This window comes from Letharia columbiana (genome assembly GCF_014066305.1).
Source record: "Letharia columbiana isolate WasteWater2 chromosome Unknown Sc0000006_s0, whole genome shotgun sequence".
Lineage (NCBI taxonomy): Eukaryota > Fungi > Ascomycota > Lecanoromycetes > Lecanorales > Parmeliaceae > Letharia > Letharia columbiana.
In genome coordinates, this window is record NW_023501042.1 from 121,151 (window position 1) to 139,142 (window position 17,992).

General features: G+C 49.1%; 12 protein-coding genes across 12 annotated transcripts; 7 read left to right on the forward strand and 5 right to left on the reverse strand.

Moving 5' to 3' along the window:
• Nucleotides 1–26: 26 nt before the first annotated feature.
• HO173_002743 (uncharacterized protein) lies at nt 27–332 on the reverse strand (the record flags this gene model as incomplete). Its single annotated transcript, XM_037304674.1, has 1 exon — nt 27–332. The coding sequence occupies one exon, from the start codon at nt 330–332 to the stop codon at nt 27–29; it is 306 nt and encodes a 101-aa protein (XP_037168167.1).
• Nucleotides 333–386: 54 nt separating this feature from the next.
• On the reverse strand, nt 387–815 carry HO173_002744 (uncharacterized protein; the record flags this gene model as incomplete). Its single annotated transcript, XM_037304675.1, has 1 exon — nt 387–815. The coding sequence occupies one exon, from the start codon at nt 813–815 to the stop codon at nt 387–389; it is 429 nt and encodes a 142-aa protein (XP_037168168.1).
• A 40-nt stretch (nt 816–855) lies between these two features.
• Nucleotides 856–1,194, forward strand: HO173_002745 (uncharacterized protein; the record flags this gene model as incomplete). The annotated part of the gene is made up of 1 exon (XM_037304676.1): nt 856–1,194. The coding sequence occupies one exon, from the start codon at nt 856–858 to the stop codon at nt 1,192–1,194; it is 339 nt and encodes a 112-aa protein (XP_037168169.1).
• Nucleotides 1,195–2,165: 971 nt separating this feature from the next.
• On the reverse strand, nt 2,166–2,615 carry HO173_002746 (uncharacterized protein; the record flags this gene model as incomplete). The annotated part of the gene is made up of 1 exon (XM_037304677.1): nt 2,166–2,615. One exon carries the CDS (start codon nt 2,613–2,615, stop codon nt 2,166–2,168), a length of 450 nt encoding a protein of 149 aa, XP_037168170.1.
• A 2,563-nt stretch (nt 2,616–5,178) lies between these two features.
• HO173_002747 (uncharacterized protein) lies at nt 5,179–6,129 on the forward strand (the record flags this gene model as incomplete). Its single annotated transcript, XM_037304678.1, has 1 exon — nt 5,179–6,129. One exon carries the CDS (start codon nt 5,179–5,181, stop codon nt 6,127–6,129), a length of 951 nt encoding a protein of 316 aa, XP_037168171.1.
• Nucleotides 6,130–6,711: 582 nt separating this feature from the next.
• HO173_002748 (uncharacterized protein) lies at nt 6,712–7,937 on the forward strand (the record flags this gene model as incomplete). Its single annotated transcript, XM_037304679.1, has 3 exons — nt 6,712–6,756; nt 6,898–7,287; nt 7,338–7,937. The coding sequence occupies 3 exons, from the start codon at nt 6,712–6,714 to the stop codon at nt 7,935–7,937; spliced, it is 1,035 nt and encodes a 344-aa protein (XP_037168172.1).
• A 388-nt stretch (nt 7,938–8,325) lies between these two features.
• On the forward strand, nt 8,326–8,592 carry HO173_002749 (uncharacterized protein; the record flags this gene model as incomplete). The annotated part of the gene is made up of 1 exon (XM_037304680.1): nt 8,326–8,592. One exon carries the CDS (start codon nt 8,326–8,328, stop codon nt 8,590–8,592), a length of 267 nt encoding a protein of 88 aa, XP_037168173.1.
• A 48-nt stretch (nt 8,593–8,640) lies between these two features.
• On the forward strand, nt 8,641–9,023 carry HO173_002750 (uncharacterized protein; the record flags this gene model as incomplete). Its single annotated transcript, XM_037304681.1, has 2 exons — nt 8,641–8,697; nt 8,811–9,023. 2 exons carry the CDS (start codon nt 8,641–8,643, stop codon nt 9,021–9,023), a joined length of 270 nt encoding a protein of 89 aa, XP_037168174.1.
• Nucleotides 9,024–9,381: 358 nt separating this feature from the next.
• HO173_002751 (uncharacterized protein) lies at nt 9,382–10,446 on the reverse strand (the record flags this gene model as incomplete). The annotated part of the gene is made up of 1 exon (XM_037304682.1): nt 9,382–10,446. One exon carries the CDS (start codon nt 10,444–10,446, stop codon nt 9,382–9,384), a length of 1,065 nt encoding a protein of 354 aa, XP_037168175.1.
• A 3,975-nt stretch (nt 10,447–14,421) lies between these two features.
• On the reverse strand, nt 14,422–14,646 carry HO173_002752 (uncharacterized protein; the record flags this gene model as incomplete). The annotated part of the gene is made up of 2 exons (XM_037304683.1): nt 14,422–14,553; nt 14,602–14,646. The coding sequence occupies 2 exons, from the start codon at nt 14,644–14,646 to the stop codon at nt 14,422–14,424; spliced, it is 177 nt and encodes a 58-aa protein (XP_037168176.1).
• Nucleotides 14,647–15,026: 380 nt separating this feature from the next.
• Nucleotides 15,027–15,254, forward strand: HO173_002753 (uncharacterized protein; the record flags this gene model as incomplete). The annotated part of the gene is made up of 1 exon (XM_037304684.1): nt 15,027–15,254. The coding sequence occupies one exon, from the start codon at nt 15,027–15,029 to the stop codon at nt 15,252–15,254; it is 228 nt and encodes a 75-aa protein (XP_037168177.1).
• Nucleotides 15,255–16,683: 1,429 nt separating this feature from the next.
• HO173_002754 (uncharacterized protein) lies at nt 16,684–17,169 on the forward strand (the record flags this gene model as incomplete). The annotated part of the gene is made up of 1 exon (XM_037304685.1): nt 16,684–17,169. One exon carries the CDS (start codon nt 16,684–16,686, stop codon nt 17,167–17,169), a length of 486 nt encoding a protein of 161 aa, XP_037168178.1.
• Between the last annotated feature and the right edge of the window lie 823 nt (nt 17,170–17,992).

Genomic DNA, 17,992 nt, shown 5'->3' on the forward strand with positions numbered 1-17,992 from the left:
CGGTGACAGCTGCCCAGCGGGCTGCTTCATGGGTCGCCCATTGATGCTGGTTTTATGCCGAAGAGGATGGCGATGATTGTGTGACGGATAGCCATGCCCACAGCTCCCGTGAGCAAGACGGGGTTTCTCCCTAGCTTATCAATGTAAAGGACGGCAGGAATGGTGGCAAGAAGCATCGCTGTGCCTACTATTCCCGTTGCGAGGAGGCTGGTATTGTTGCTGGAGGTGTCCAGGGCTGCGAATATGGACGGTGCGTCGTAGAGGACGGCATTGATGCTCGTGAATTGTTGGAAGAACATGGTGACCGTAGCAACGATGACGTGCCGAAACATGGCCTCGGTCTCGAATGGTGAACCAATAGCCACGAACTGCAACCTGAAGATATTTCAAGGTGTAAGCTCCACAAGGTGTGGCCATTGGCTAGCCGTGGTCCGTTTCTCGAAGACCGATTGTGCCCTGATGTCCAGGAGTTCAAGCTCGATCGGCTCATGTTCTGCGCTCGAATTACGAAGGCTGGACAATACGTTGCGGGCTTCACTTTCTCGGCCGTGATTCACCAGCCACCTAGGGTTGAACGGCATAAAAAGCACCCCTATGCCGAGCGCCAATCCAGGTATCAGCTGCAAGCACATGGGTACTAGCCATGCTGCATCTGACCGGGAGCTCCCAGTGCCGCCAATATTGTTGGTCCCGTAGTCGATCCAGAAGCTAACCATGATTCCGCCTGTGATAGCGAGCTGCTGCGATGCTACTAAGCTGCCTCGAACTTCACGAGGTGCAACTTCTGCGTTGCAGTTGGACACGTTGACAGACATGGCGCCGACTGCAAGACCGGTAACGAAACGGCCTCCAAGGATGCAAGAAGCTGCGCCAACAATACCAAGACACTGCACGATAGATCCAATAACAAACACGCCCACATTGGCGATGATGGCATATTTTCGGGGAGAGCGTCTCGGCCAAGAACCCGGAATAGAGGCACCCAAACCACGCTCCGAGCTCGAAGATGGAGGTCATCCATCCCTTTTTTGTTTGGTCGTGCACCTAGACGCCTATGTGGCTGCTAAACGAGGTCACGGTCAGGATCCCAGAGAAGACACCTTGGTTGTATCCATAGACAAAGCCTCCAACGCAAGCGAAACAGGCAATCCCAAAGACCTTGATATTCCAGGTGCCACTTTGCGTGGCCGCTGATCAGAGCAGTATCAAAGATGTGTATCAGGCAAACGGTCAATCGCTTCTGCAGGTAAATAGCAGCAATCTTTGACGGGTAACGGCCCGAGATCAAAGCTGATGAACGACACCATGGCACCAGGCATGCGGAGAGATATAACGATGCCAGATTGCCATACACGGCATTCCTGCCATGGCTGTTCATGCGCACCAGTAGAAGCATGGCAGGACGCCTACCTTCGTGGAGGCGGGAAGGAAGGTAGGATTCTTGGCAGCTTTATTCCCAATCGGGAATTTCGTGTTGGGAGCTGACTCCCGAATCGAAATTCATCCGATAGCATAGAAAAACTGCCAGACATTGCACTTCTCCTGGATTATAACAGAAATCCCTGGTGTGTTTGTAGGGTCCGAAAATTCCTATATCATGCCCATGTCATTGAGATTTCCGGTAAGCAGAGACTAATGTGAATTCTCGCTTGGCGCAGCGTTAGAAAGTCTTCAATAGACAATGCCATAATCGATTGGTCCAGAACCATCGCCGTCTTGGTTTGCAAGCTCTACATGGACTTATGTTAGCTGTATGCTTGCTGAGGTGACAGATGATTCTCACTGCAAACATATGATCATCGAAGAAAGCTCTGATAAAGTCCTCCGGTCAGTATCTACTCTTCCTGGACGGGAAATGGAGGCATGAAACATATGTCTGGACTATGGAAATCCCGCATCATGCCTCATGACCCCCGAATACATACAAAGAAGGGATTTTAGGGAAGGGGAAGTCGTACTGAGGATCGAAGTTGAGCTCAGTATCCGCAAGGAACTCAAATTCCGTTCGCAAGTTGTCTGATTCGAGCAAAAGATTCGATGGATTGTTCCCCGCGGGTGACGGTACGAACTGAAATCATATTTTAATGAAATGCCTCTCATAGCAGGGACCTGCTAGCGTCGGACTGGCATACCTTCTGGAGCGCACTCTTTGACCCTCCTAGCTCTCAAAGATCATGCAGTCTGATGAAAGTGCTGATTGACACGCTGACAACACTCAAATCAACATCCCTCAGATCCGTCTCTCGCTGATCAAGCACGGCGTCTACCCATCCAGATCCAGCATATATCCGGGCTTGGTCCTTGATGGCTTGTCTCAAGAATTGGTAGTTGGCCTTCGCAACAAGTGAGAGAAAGGAGTAAGCCGACTCGGTCGCTGCATTAGATGCTGTGTGAGACCCTGAGATCTTGTCGAATTGGAAGGCCATAGATGGTGATGTTTGACTAGGTATAGGGAAAGCAGAAGGTGAAAGATCTTTCGGGAGGGTAGTCTTGCCCTTACTCTGACCGCGAAGCATATCCCGGCTGTATGCACAAGCGGCGTGAAAAAAGGACTGATTGATGAAGATGGTAGTCAGAAGCGCCCTATCGTCGATCAATTTTGCGAACGTCAGCATGTCCGTTATTGACTTGATGGCATTTCTGTATAACTCTTGATTGACTTTCCAAATGTCTAGACCTGGACTTTGGTCAATGGGTTCCTCGTTGGTAAATGTACGGTCAGGAGGCCTCACGAGGCTTTCATTGTCAATGGCGGGGCTTTCTTGAATAAGACAGGCGATCTGCAGGTGGTAGAACAAGTGGAGACTAAGATACGGTCCTGCCTGGTTTGCTTTTACAGTAGCCTGTTAATTCACCGCGACATATGCAATCTCCTTGGGTAATAGACAGTACTCTTGAATGATCTTTTGTTTTCAACCCCTCGATTATATCCATGCGCTGCCTGTAATCTGAGTCGAATTGAAATCTTATCTGACTGGAACCAATGTTAAGAAAATCGAATGACGGTGCGTACTCCAACATCGTACGGGTCGTGTGAAGATGAATATCGGGCCCTGGGGGCTCAGTAACTCCTCCGGGCCCTGCTCGAATGATTGTAATGTCCTCGCTGTCCGGTAGCCTTATATTAACCTCGTGTCTTTTCAAGCTTGGAGCTCGGCCAGTTCCGCTGCACTGTAAGCTCACAGTCAGCTATGGTCGATCAAAGGTCATGCTTTAACAGCAGAGTTGTGAAACATATCGCTGACTAATGAGGTTTCATGTATAAAGACGCACCAGAAGAGCATCACTTTTGCCGATGCTTCAAATTCTTTGATGTCAATGTCCTTTGACTGAATTCAGGGCTTGGAAGCTTCGCCACTGAGGTCTCGCTCTGTGTGCAACTCTGGACCGGTATCGAGGCATGACTGCTCTTGATGTAGCCCAAGTTCTTGGGCCACTGAATGGTTTTGGAGTCGGCACTTCCTTTTTGGGGTGTCTTTGAGTTGTAGAACGAGTTCTGGCAGCATATATAGTTGCAACAAACCACCATTCCGTATTTAATAAACGCAATGTGGACTTTGGGAAGCACCCTTGTTCGTACCTGCTTCGTTGTTGTCCCAGAAGTCTCCATAAGACAGCATTAACAATCCGGCAACGACATCCGTGGACTGCAAATGAATTGCCGCGACAAGCATCGACTTCATTTGCTGCAGGAACAGAATTGAATACTCCCAAGACCCCCTCGGCGATCCGGTCCCTTTGGGCGCCAGATAGCCTCTGGATATTTCCGACAAAATCTCGAGGACAGCGTTGACATCGCACAAGCAAGGAATACAGATACTTCGCCATTCTTTACGAGTGAGTCAAGATGCCTGCAGTTTACGAAAAACATGTTGTCCAAATATGCATGGGAAGAAGCTATCAAGTAACAAACCAGTAGAGCTGAACAATGGTAGCAGCTCACCTTGGTGGAAATGAGAAAAAACGGAAGGGTGCCTTACTTCGCCATCGTAGTCATGTCTGGCTTTTTGGCTGATCTTTTTGTGACCAGGCGCCATGGCCGTAGGGCCTAAATGACGGTAGTAATGGACAGTAGCACAAAGGGTTTCACTGGCAGATGAATCGGAGCGTTCTCCAAGTGAAATCTTGCCATTGGCGCCTCCATTCGCTGCGGGAAGAACGGTGGTGGGCGGGATCCCATGACCTGCTGGTGCTCTAAGAGCTTGAGAGCTTTCAGTGGATATTGGGGGTCTAGGAGGAATCGAGGGTCGAATGGACGGTAGACTAGAATTCTCGTTTCTGCGTGTTCTGGAGATGTTGTCTCGTCCACCGGCATTGCCTGGAGAAGAAGTCCTTCCTCTTCTCCTGCCATCCCCTTGAGGCCAGACGCAATGCTTCGATAGACTAGCGCAGTGGTTGCAACGCCGTACAACCACCGGGGCACTACTAATTGCTGTTGCTTCCCCTCCCAAACAGCGTACCTTGAGCTTGCGACAGCCTTCGCAAGCTATGCTCGTGTGCTTCTGTCTCTTGGGCGAGGTGGGAGAGCCTGGAAATGATTGCGGCGTATCCAAGCATACTAGCAGTCATGTCTGTCTACGCTGAATGTCTTTCTACGCTGAATTATACAATGTAAATGGTCTACATGAGTTGCGCAAAGGTCCAATATTTACCTGCACGACGGAAGGATGAACCATTTGCGGAAAGCTCTCTCTCGAGAAGCCGCAGCACGCAGCGCGGCAATCCAGAAATCTAGACTTGAAACGTGGAGCGAGTGGAAGAGTTGAAATGGCGATTCAATCATGGTACTGCCACCTAATCTAATTGTCTAATTGACGTGCTGGAAATTGGACCGAGGTAGCGCTGCTACTTTGCCATTGTTACATGGCTGGTTAGCCTGACAAAGAAGTATGATAGGATGCCCGCATGCCCGCATCCGCGGCCATCCTTCCCACCATCATAGATCTTTGAGAATAGCGATAGGAGAGATGAACGCAGGACTGTAGTGACGGACAGTGAGGGCATTCTCAATATTGCCCTCCTTATGGCGATGACGTAAATAGTGTCGCAAATCATGGTCTGAGCGCGCCCACCGAGTCTATCACTTCCTTTTCGCAAACAGTGGCCAGCCCTTTCTTCTTGTGTTGCAAAGTCTTTCCGGACAAAGTTTCTGCCAGCTGCTGCTGTTCAACAGGTTTAATGGCGCGCACTCGAGCCCAAGAACACGCTGACGAATCGAAACCAATATATGCCCCGAAAGAACCCAAGCCTCGAGGACGCAGTGCAGCCACAGCAGAAGACCAAAGAAAGACGACCAGGCGCAAGGACAGGAAGCGCAATGTGGAAGACGTGGAAAATGCAAAAGATGAGCAAGCTCCTGTCTCAAAAAAGAGTAAGACCGCAGATTCGACATCACCTGAAGACACGAAGCCAAACCCATCCGCCGTTGACATGAGTAAACTTGATACTATTCTATCAAGCTACGGTGTACACCCTCTACAAGATACGAGCCTCCCCAGACGGAATGAACCTACGCCAGAAACCGTACTCGCTTTGCTCTACCTAGCCATGCTCAGCTCCGCACGAATCTCCCACGAATTGGCATACAAGAGCCTCCAGTGCTTGATCGAAGCGGGCTACCAAGATATTGAAACGCTGAAAAGGAGTACATGGCAGGAGCGGACTGAGGTCTTGACAAAAGGTGGCTACACGAGATACCGCGAGAAGACAGCTACAGCCTTGGGCGAAATGGCAGACTTTATAGAGAAGGAATACGGTGCGCTATATCTCAACGATGGTTCTCCGACACAAAACCTGCCACTGACTCCTTTCACGAGTACAGACAACGATCTCAACAATCTCCTCAAGAAAGCAGATTCGTCCCCCATCAAAGTCCGGAAATTGCTGCAGGGAATCAAAGGCATTGGCAAGGTCGGAACGGACATATTTTTCGACGTTGCCCAAGGCATCTGGCCACCTCTGGCACCGTTCGTCGACCCTAGGAGTATGGAGACGGCCAAGCACTGTGGTCTCGGCAGCGATGTGGAGGCGCTGTGGGATGCGGTCGGGAAAAATCCAGTGGAGATGTGCAAATTGAGTTCGGCGCTCACCATGGTACGGCTGGAGAAGAAAGAGAAGGAGTTTCGGTGACTTGCAGTCAGTGCATAGGTCATGTCGTTTTTGAGGCAATTAATCCATGTTACGGGAGTGGAGGTAGGTTTTTAAAGTACGATTATATACAGAAAGCAAAGGCTGACAATCCTCAAGTCCCAAACCTTTTTTGCTCACAGCGAAGTTGTTGAAAGGACAAGTGCCACTTCTCGAAACGGCCTAGCGGACCTGGTGAAATCATGACTTTGTAACTTGTGGTGTTGAATCCTATTCTTCCATTCATCCTCATTCTATTAATGCGTGCATCCATCTACCTTACAACAATTGAGAGCTAATTACGTCAGTTGCTAAAGCACTTTAAAGTAAAGTAGGTTCTGAAGCGTTAATTGCGGAGCTTACTCCGACCTTGAGGGCATGACGTCACACCTCTTCAGCCAATCAATTGAAAGACATTGTATGCTGACGACATCGTCAATTACGCGAACACTTTCACTTCCACCTTTGAGACGATACTCACCTTCCACTTATACAATTCGCACCTTTACTCTCTCATCCATAACTAAGCTCGAACATAGTCCAAACCGTGCCCAGTCAAAAATCAGCAAAGCGTTCCCAGAAGCTATGGAGACAATCAAGCAAACTGTCGCCCAGAATATGGGCATTCAGGTATGTTCCTTCTCTGCCCCTCAATGGGCACTAACGTTATCGAATAATACTGCTATCATGTCTCCCACCCTCGTCTTGGCTTCATCTTAGCTTCCATTCACGTGCCTTAGAGGGGACATACTGACACCGAACTTTGCTTAGGGGTCTCATGAACAGGTGCCGGAAGGCCAGCGATTCGACCTTGACGACACGCCCAATCTCAAGGGGAAGGTCGCCGTCATCACTGGTGGGTCTGAAGGTATTGGTTATGGCGCCAGCCACACACTCCTCGCCCACGGCATCGAGAAACTTTTCATCCTTTCGGTATCGAAAGAAGTGGTCGATGGCTCGATCAATGCCATCAAGGAAGAGATGGGCGAGGAGACAGCGAAGAAGGTTACATGGTTGGAGTGCGACCTTTCAGACTGGAAGAAAGTGAAGCAGACAGCGGATAAGATTGCAGGCAGTACCGACAGGATTGACATCTTGATCAATAATGCAGCGAGGGGGATCATGACATACCAATTAACCGACTATGGGGTCGACCGTCACGTCAGTCTCCTATTCTTCCAGTCGCGGAAGCTGTACTAAATTGTGTATAGATGGCCGTAAACCACATGGCCCATGTAATCCTCACTTCGCACCTGCTTCCCATCCTGAAGAAGACGGCTTCCAACGGCAACACCGTGCGCATCAGCAACCAGGCCTCGAACGCCCACCAAGCCACACCCTCAGATACAAAGTTTGAATCCTTAGACGAGCTAAACAGAGACCTTGGTCCAAATGGTCAATACGGTCGCTCGAAGCTCGCCGCAATCCTCTACTCGCGCTACCTTAACCGTCACCTCACCTCCTCGCATCCCAACATTCTCGTAAACGCCACGCACCCCGGTTTCGTCGAAACCAAGATGTCTTCGCAGGACATCCATGAGCCATACCCCCTAGGCGGCTACGCCATGTCCATCGGCATGGCGCCTCTCAAGAAGAACATCATGCAAGGATGCGTCAGCACCGTCTTCGCTGCTACGGCTACGACAAAGAGTGGAGAGTACATATGTCCTCCCGCCGTGCCGGAGAGCGGCCATGCGATGGCACAGGATGAGCAGCTAGGGGAAAACTTGATGAAGCTGACGAGGGAGATCGTCAAGGAGAAGACCTATGAGGATTCAGCGGCGAAAGGGTGTCCGTTCACGGATTATTAGTCTTTTGCCCCGGAGGCGGAGGAATTGTTCCATGGAGACGCATATGATTGCATAGCATCAGTTACACAAAAAGTATAGCGGGCGAACATTGAAGGCTGTTTCTCTGCTCCTACAAACGTAATACCATCACATAGCAAGCTATAGATAAACCAGGTCCACAACCCATGGCCGCATCATTCCCGGTCGGACTTCACCCCCACTACCCGGTTCCGCTACGCGTACCATTTCGCGTCCAACCCCAATACATAGGTATCTAATCAACCAACCTCAACCCCAACCCCAACCCCAACCTCAACCCCAACCCCAACCCCGCGACCTCCTACCGCGTCCATCTCCCTACCCGGTAGTCAACCAAACCCATCACACCTCCAACCCGCCATCACCCGCAATGCCGAAGCGCAAATCCACCGGCGCCGCGGCCGAAACCTACGAGTCGGACGGCGGCGAGGCGCCCCGGAGCAAGAAAGCGAAGGGGGGCGGGGCGGAGAAGGGGGGGAAGAAGGAAGGAGGGGGGAAGAAGGAAGGAGGGGGGAAGAAGGAAGGGGGGAAGAAGGAAGGAGGGGAGTTTTGGGAGGTATGGACGTCGGCCCTGCTTGTTGGATGGGTAGTGTGGTGGTGGTTGTTGATATTGGCTGACGGTGGGATGAAATGGTAGTTGGCGGGGAAGCGGCGGGTGGGGATTAGTGAGTTCAAAGGGAAGACGATGATTAATATACGGGAGTACTACGAGAAGGATGGGGAGAGTTTGCCGGGGAAGAAGGTATGTGTGATGGTTTTGCTCGAGCGGCTATCTGATATAATTCTATGGATCGCCGGATCGGACTCGATGGCGACGGTGTCTTCGGCGGACGCTGACGTGTCTCGGATTGTTAGGGCATCTCCCTCCCTGTCGAACAATTCAATACCCTGATCAAGCTCCTCCCGCACATCGAGACCGTGTTGGCGGAGAAAGGCCAGAGTGTCGAACGACCTGATTATAGCGGCGCGGGTGCGTCGGCGGCTATGGACGAGGACGGTGACGAGGAGGATGAAGAGGTGGAGGGCAACGGGAAGAAGAATTTCGAGGAGACGAGTGACGATGAGTGAAGGTGTCGTGTTGATGGTCAAGCTGTAGTCGTGAGACATCCAGCATGAGGCTTGATTGGAGACGATTTGCCATACATTGCATTTGCAACATGGAGGAATATGGCTCGAAATCTGGACTGACTTCTATCACATGATACCTCGGAGCTGGCAGCTGAGATGAAGCTGTAATATAGTGGAATTGCTTCGACGTGGTGTCTTATCGAGTTCGTTATGATCTGATATTGATGAAGCACGGGTCTCAATCACAATGATGACCATATGTAAGATAAAGGTCGGAGGTGAAGTGAAGCTCGTGGCTCCGCTCAGCTGCTTTGAAAATTGGCGGCTCCCAATTCGAGTAATAATCATAGCACAACGCTCAGGAAGCCGCTTCGTCGGCTTGAGCCTCAGCTTGCGGCTCTGGACTTTTTGCTGGCGGTGGCCCACCCATCTTCGGCGGCGGTGGCGGTGCACTCTTCGCAGCTGGAGTAGAATCCTCCTCCTTACTTTTCTGCTCCCCTTCCTTGAAATATTCATCAAACGCCGAATTCGGAGACACAGCCTTTCTCGCTTTCCTCGCCGCCCTCGGGGGTCCAGGTGTAGTAGCCCCCGTAGGTGGTGGAGGAGGCGGAGTAGCCAATGTTGCCGGCACCAGATAATCACTGGAGTGTTGGTTCGAGCTGGTCTTGTATAGAGAGCTGCCCGAGGGGTAAGATCTCAATTTGGCAGAAGGTGGCCTGTTTTCTTCGTTGCTGAAACGCGCTGTCTCAAAAAGCGTTTCGCCCGGTCCAGCAGGCGGTTCGTTTAATGGCGCTGGGAGTCGATGTAGTGCCCCAAAGCCCAGCACACAGCCGAGAGCTCCTGAACCCCCCCAGCTGCGAGATGGTGTAATAGTGACGAGTCTCGTCACAGCGTATTCGTGATTGTAGACCCACAGCCTGAGGGTGCGAGATAGATAGTCCTCCACCAATTCTCCGAGGCCTGCTTCACCGCGCATGTTGCCCTCGGGTGTCCCGACTATGTAGTCGCCGTAGGGTAAAAGCCCGGCTATGTCAGCAGGGGAGTCAGGGATTACATCAAGGACATGCCAGACATCCTCGGTAGAGGAAAGCGGTGTCCATTGCAGCGTGAGGCCCAGCGTAGGCGAGGGTGTCGGAACAGCAACCTGGAGCGTCCGCACGCGTTGACCCTTTGCGCTCCAGATTGTCAAGGCAACATTGGAGCCCGCACAATTCCGTATTTCAACAGCAAAAGAGTTCGTGTCAGGTTCTTCAATTTGTCGCCCATTGATGCCGACGACAAAGTCGTACCAGGGCTCAATGGGTATATCGTTGTTCTTGTTGCGCAGGACTTGAAAGCCAAACGCGCCGTAGCTGTCGCGGGAGGTTTGAGGGGGGGCGTCGGAGTCGAGGCGGGATATGAAGCGGTTGAGGGCCCCGAACATGTTTGGTAAGGACCGGATAGAGCTTATACAAATCGTACTCGTAGAGGCACGATGAGAACATTGTACAGGATTCGAAGCAATTCGTGATAGGGCTGAAATTCGCCAAGGAGCTACGAGTAAGGCGAGCCAAGTCTTTCTACCCTTCTTGCTACACCACGTCAAATTACAGACAAGATGTCAGCTGCCACATGAAACAGTCCCATTACTCAAAACTTGAGCTAGAGGAGCATCAACGAGGAATTCCATGGGCTATCTAACGTCCTCTCTGGCGCTATCTGGTCATAATTACCCGTTGATTCCGAGTCGATGTTCGAAATCATGAGAATGACAGTCTTTAGTGCCTCAGACTGCCACTTTTTGGACGCCTTGCCTGCTTATCAAGTCCATTTCGGCAAGTGAAAACTCGGCGAGACTATTATGTATTTGGGAGTACAGCTTTTCCTTTGCAAACAACACCATGGCATTCCAATCAAGCACCAAGGAGGCACGCAGCTGATACAGCTTAATTTACTCGGTCATGGAGCTTATGAGTCCACTCATTGAAGAAAGTGGAGTATCTAAGGTTTCAAGTCGACCAGTGCCACACCGTCCGCTCGTTCCCCATCTACGACGATACCACTACTGGACGTCACAGAGTGAGCCGTTTGCTTGTTGACTTCTCAGGAAGACCGGAATTGAGACTCAGCGTCAACTGCGTGTTACGATGTGGGTGCCGTATCGGTGCATACCTTACGCTCCGAAAGCCATCATGCTACCCTGTTGAATTACTGCGTTGCATTCTTTTCTCACAGGTCTAGAACAATTTTTGTTTCTCAACGCTCTTCAGGAGTAATACGCTTTAGCTCCTACTCGCTAGGAAACATGCGATAAAACAAGCAGGATTGGAACATGTGTACGGAGTAGAGCGAGTCGCATGTGCAGTACGGTTCGTTAATAAATCTAGCAGGCACTTGCATGCTAACGGAAAGTAACGAGGCGAGATTGCGAATGCAAGATCCTACGACCCGGGCCGTCTGTTATTAGAGGTATTTAGTTCGTATGAGGTTCGATTCCTACTGGCGCTGGTACAATGGTGTTGCGGTGCTTTTTATTTTCTCCGTCGTACCTTAGAGCTCTGCATTAGCCTTGTTAGGTAAAAAAAAATACGTGTAATTTACTTTCTCATACTCGCTACAATACACGCTATTGAGGCTGAAAGCTACCTTACCCTGTGCATGTGACGAAGTAGGATCTGGATGTATTTTCTCACGGCTCCTTTGCTTCAAGTGCGCAGCTCTTTCCTAGCCTTTCCTATTACCAACGAGAGATTGAAAGCCCAACATGAGGCTCAAAGACCACTCATCTGTATCCGTCGCGTTTGGGACGATTCTTTTCGTGGCCTCCTTCAGATTTCTTTTTTCAACCTTTCAGTCGCGGAGTACTATTTGGAATCCTAGGGCTGTTATATCATCCAGGCGGGGTCTTGGCAACATCTATCTTGCAGACATTTACCAACCAATGCCACCACGGAACCCAATAATTGGACATTTAGACTTTTGCTACAAGGTTGCGTGTACCCTGCCCAAAACTGCACATCCTCGTCACCTTCCCGACATCATTCGACAGACACTGCCAGACCTTGGCCCCATCTATTACTTGGATACCTAGCCCTTCGGTCCTTGCTGGTCGTGAGGTCTGTTCAAATATCAGGTATGTGTTGTGTAGAACAGACGGATTATTTTCTCCAGACCTCTCCAGGGCCAGGTCCTAAGTACAGTACAAAATCAGGTGGCTAGGAAACACGGTGGCTGGGAATTGTGGGGGCCAAATCTCGATAACGTCTACCAGCTGATTACATCAGTTCACCCAGGGACACCAACGCACCCAAAATACCGTGCCCTGAAATACTTTCTCAAACCCATTATCGAGGGGCTGGACATAGTCACAATGGAGGGAAACTTGTGGAAGAATTGGAGAGGAATCTTTAACCCAGGATTTAGCGCAAATCATCTGATGAACTTGACTTGTAGTTTAGTGGAGGAGCCGGACAAGTTCTGTGATATTCTACGAATATGCTCGAAGGACCAGAAAACCTTCCAGATGAAGGATTTGACGGACAATCTGACTATGGACGTCATTGGAAGATTTGTTTTTTTGGGACACTTTCTTTGGAAGCTTTCCTCCTTCACTGACATACTTACAGAGACAAACAGCTCGACTCTCAAAAGCAAAACAATCCTTTGGTAGATGCTGTACGCATTCAGGTCCGCTAGTTGACTTTCGGGGCCGATGGCAATCACATTACGAGATACAATCCTATTCACCTTTTGGTTCACTGCTCTAAATTACGGCGAACAAACAAATATGTCTCCCGAGGAATAGACAAACGGGTCGCCCAACTTCAAAATAAGAGAGTCCATTCCAGCAGAGGGACAAATCGATAATCGATCTAATCTTGACCACATACATTGCTGAATTTTCAACAAGAAAAACACAAGTCCTGAACAGCACTTTCAAAAAATTTACTATGCGTCAGATCAAATTGTTCCTTTTCTCCCGACACGATACAACCAGCAGCACAGTCTGCTACATCTTTTATCTTCTTGCCATCAATTACGCCATCCTCGCGCGTGTTCGCGCCGAGCACGCCTCAGTCATCAGCCCGGACGCCTCAATGATCGCCTCCCTAATCACATCAGATTGATGTCTACAGACAAAACTCCTAATACCCTTGCCGTCATCAAAGAAACGCTACGTATGTACCCCGCTGTCTCAAGCACCCGGGCAGGTGAGCCCAAATTCCTCGTGGTTGACGACGCCGGCCGTCTTTTTCCCACAAATGGCTTCCTAATCTAGGCGAACCCGCAGCCCGTCCACAGGGACCCGGCCTACTGGAAGCAACCCGACGACCTTATTCCAGAACGCTGGCTCGTGACGCCGGGCGACCCAATGTATCCCGTCAAGGGAGCGTGACGGCCCGTTGAGCATGGGCCGCGGAACTGTATTGGGCAGGTGCTAGCGATGCTTGAGATCAAGGTTATCATGGTCAGGACCGCGAGAAGTTCGAAGTCGACCTTACGTATGGAGAGTGGGATCATGCGAAGAGCATAAGGACTGTGTATGGCCAGACGGGGTTACCAGATCCAGCGGGCACATCCGAGTGACTAAGGTAGTTAGCTAGCATTTGTCATCTGCCATCTTGTGAATGGGACGTGTACATTGACTCTTCTTTTTCAACAACGTCATTGATCTCATGAAGACGCCTCAGATCGGTTTCTTCAGTCGAGAAGATGACGCACGTCTACTTTTCTCCTCAAAATACAGTCATGCTGCGAATTTGGGGTTTAGTCAGAAGGCTTCCTATGCATTTGTTCTTGGAATTATCGAGCGGATTCATCGGCGCGTAACAAAGACGAAGTTAGAACTTCTCATGCTCAACATATCACGTATTCTATGGCTTAACGTTCAACACTCTAGGTTGACTTTTTTCCAGATATTCATCAGCATCTCCATATTCTTTCAAATTCTCTAGTTTGAAAGCAGCATCTTCCACCGCTTTCTCGCACACGGCTGGCGCGATCCACCATGGCTGGAGATTCCCTTGCCGATATTCTCAAGATCGAAAACAGTCTGAAGTCGGACCCAAGTCAACCATGTTGCATCTGTCTATAAGACTTCGAAACGCTCTCTTTTAAATTCGGAATCTTCAAAGCTATAGTCGACTTGCTCAAACTCATTTGAGGACTAGGTTATCCCTGTATTGTGGGAAGGCTTAGAACGCCGGAAAAGCAACCAACCAGACCCAAGTCGACAACCGCAGACCAACACACAAGACACAAAAGAATACTCCCAAAGACAACGAACCTAAGAAGTCTAGAAAGATCCCACATTAACCGAAGACGCCCAGCCAGAGAGCAACAAGAAGACTCAGACCCCCCAGAAAAAGCCCAGCCGACACCAGAGCCCACGCACAAAAAATAGAAAATAGAGAAACCATCAGTTCTCCTGGTCTAATGAAGTACCACCAAAGTCTGCTGGTGGAGGGTGGTTCGTTGCCGTTATCACAGCCAGCACAGAGGACACGAAGTTCGCATTGACTTTGATTTGGCGTCGGCGCCTCTGACCAATCTTCTTACATATCAGTAAGAGGCATGCGCAATCGAATGCTATTTTCACCTGCTCTAGAGCATTAAAGCTCAGTATCCATTGCCACCTGCGCATATTCGAGCCCAAAATTCTCTTTCTCCCAAGGCGAAGAGAACAGTTCGCATCTTGGGGGGCTAGCCCGTGGTTGCAAATCGTAAAATATGCTCGAAACTAAGACAACGAATCAGCATTGTTCCTATCATGGGTGTGGAGTACTCATCAGGCCGTTATGTTTGCTGTCATATTCGAAGGCCTAGATATCTCATTTATTGTGTTTTGGCATTTATTTGTATTGTATTTTTATGTCTGTAGTATAGATATTGTCATTGGCAGCCAGCAATGGGCTTGTCGATTCTTTCAATGTGCTTGCTGAGCATCTGTGTTCTCTCTTAGCTGACTGTCAGTGCTCTATATCATAATGATAGATGAGAAGGTATGTATGTGGCTCAGTCGCAATGGCTGTCAAAGAAGCGGTGTTTCAAGAGGCATTTCAAACATACGATGAAGCCAGTAAAGGCAGCCTCTGCTGTGCCAGTAAGGATGGGACAGCCAGCAAACAAGACGGTATTGCGGCGGTCGACCAGGCGATTGTTGTGAGCGATCGTGCCTGCATTTCTCGACATGGGGCCGATGAACGCCACGCGCGCGGCCGCGTCCATGAGGATTGCTTCGAGCTGCTTTGATTAAAAACTGATAACTCCACCACAGATTCGATCCTGTACTTACGATGCGTTGAGGGTTGCAAATAGATTGATTGATTGATTTATTACATCATATACCCTGAAGTCTTACCTTGATAGCCGACTATGGAGACGCGTAACTAATCTATCTAACCTTTTTGGACTAGCTAAAAGCTGAAGGGGTCCCCTATAATCGCAGAGCCCTGACTTAAATATCGTATCCTTCTTTTTGACCCGTAACCCTTATATATATATGTGTATTTATAGACTAAATAAAGGACTCTACTAAGCCCGGGGTCCCGTAGAAAATAATATTCAAATCCTAACTCTTTTATCAATTATTCTGCTCGGCGAGATTACTCTAACGATTACTAAGGGTTATTATTTCTTAATAATCTATTACTCGATAGATAAGGCCGAGATTTAAGATCTAGTATTATCACGTCGATACGTTTTAATAAAGCGAGGTCGAACGATTTATGCTATATATCTCAAGATATCTTTAGAAAACGCGAAGAAAGATGGAGATTCTCTCGCGTTGTAAACTGATTGCTAGTCGATAAAGGAAAAGAGATATATCTCTTAAAGGAGATGTGGTGTAATGATATAATATGGTTGGCGAATTAATATAAAGTAAAGTGTAAGTGTAATATAGTTATTATAGTATATCAAGATATTAAGATCTAATACGTATAAAGACGTTGAAGCTAAATGACTAAAATAACACGTGACTCTAGTACCCGTGTCGAGAGTGAATTGGTATTATTATTATTGATAATAATGATGATGTTGCTTATAGGAGGGAAGATCGGTATATGATAGTGATAATTGACTGTTAAGCTCAGTCGAAAGGAAGACTTCGTGGCCTGGCTGTCGAAAAGGCGTGTGGTATTGCGGTATTCAGGGGTTATTGGTCCCGGGCCCAAGTCGTGTAATCGCTTCATTATTGGTACGGGCCCTATACCAAATAATGGCTGATCACCGTACTGAAGGCCTAGGTCCGTAGGTGCGTGTTTGTTATTTCATAATAAGGTCTTTCGAAAGTTTTAGGGTTGCAAATGAGTCTACTACGAAAGTCAACATATTTTATATGGGCATGTCACGCGAACCATGAACATCCTACAGTGGTGCCACAGAAACCAGTAGAGCAGAATTATCACAATGGTGGTTGCTACTGACAAAAGTGATTGATGGAAGGGCGAAGAAGAGTGACCATTGGATAACGCCGAGAAGCAGAGTTTTACCAAATGCCAAGGGGTACCAGAGAATTTCATACTAGCCTTGAACTACGTGAAAAACTAATACATTAAATATATAAGCTCTTCAGCATCCTCGCTTGCAACATCTATCGCATCAAAACTCTGCTCGACACTACTGTGGGTCAAGTAAACCACCGAACCTGTTCCGATCTCATCATCACCAGATCTGCAACATGTCTGCCTCCACGTCCACGGACCAAAGCGACCAGAGACCGCAAGCATCCTTTTCCGAAAAAATGCGATCAGCCACACCATCTCAAACACACCCCACAAAACCTCGCCACTCACCTAACCCTCGAGCCAAGCACCACAAATCGGCGGACAGAGCCTCAACCATTATCGGATCACGCATAGAAAAGAAGCTCACGACCCACGGCAACAGGAACGCCGCTTCGTCTCCAAGAGCCACAGCCTCCGAGGTCCTCATACGGGTGTTCATCAATAACCGACTCGGTACCAAAACCGAGATTCTGTGCTCACCATCAGACACTATTGGAGCGTTCAAAAGAATCGCCGCGGTGTATCTGGGCACGAGGCCCGAAGCCATGACGTTGAAGAGACAAGGCGAGCGCCCGTTCAAGGACTCTTTGACATTGGAGGATTACGAGATCGGTAATGGATCGGCTCTGGATCTTGAGATTGATACGTGTGATTCATAGGATTCTTCTTCTCACTTTGCGGGTTTTCGGATAGAGCACACATTTACGGGAGTATTCGATCGCTCAGTTGGTATATTACCGTTGGCGCAGGCAGGGCGGACTTTTTACTTCAGGAGCTTGGAGGGGACTGTCGAGTCCGTGTCTTGGGTTTAGGTAAAAGATGTGCCATAGAAATCAATTGAAAACGATTATTCACAGTCATCACATTCTAACCGCCCTTTGAAAGATAGGCGATGGCCAGAGACAAGTAGTACGTATCCTGGTACGGGCTTGAAAAGGTACATCGACATCAGCGAGGTTGAAAAGACCGACAGAGTTTCCTCCCCGCCAACGGCCAGAAAATCTTCACCCGGTGCTTTTACGTACGGGCCCCTTGACGTACGCTAAAAGACCAACCCTTTCAAATTGCCTTCGACCACTTCGAGCGCTCGAGGACGCTTAGCACCACCATAAGTAGCTGGCCTATTGAATTATCACCACTGTGGGGATTGAAGAAACGCATTGCAAGTAAGTTGGCAAACGTGGGATTGCACCTACATCGGACCTGATCTTCACCTCCCCCCTTCTACCCTTTTTCACAACAACCAAGCGTATGATTGATGGATGGCCTTCTGACTGTGACAAACCTACTTACGCAGGCAAGACGAAATGACAGACGCCGATCGATTCGATTTTCCGCAGGCGAATTTGCGCTCACCGAATTCCTTTCTGGTTATGGAATCCGTGGACTTGATTTCTCCGCCATTTTCTATAATCTGGATCGTCTAGCGTGACGAGCCGGTCATGGAATATATGGACTTGGTTTCACCGCCAATTTCTGCAA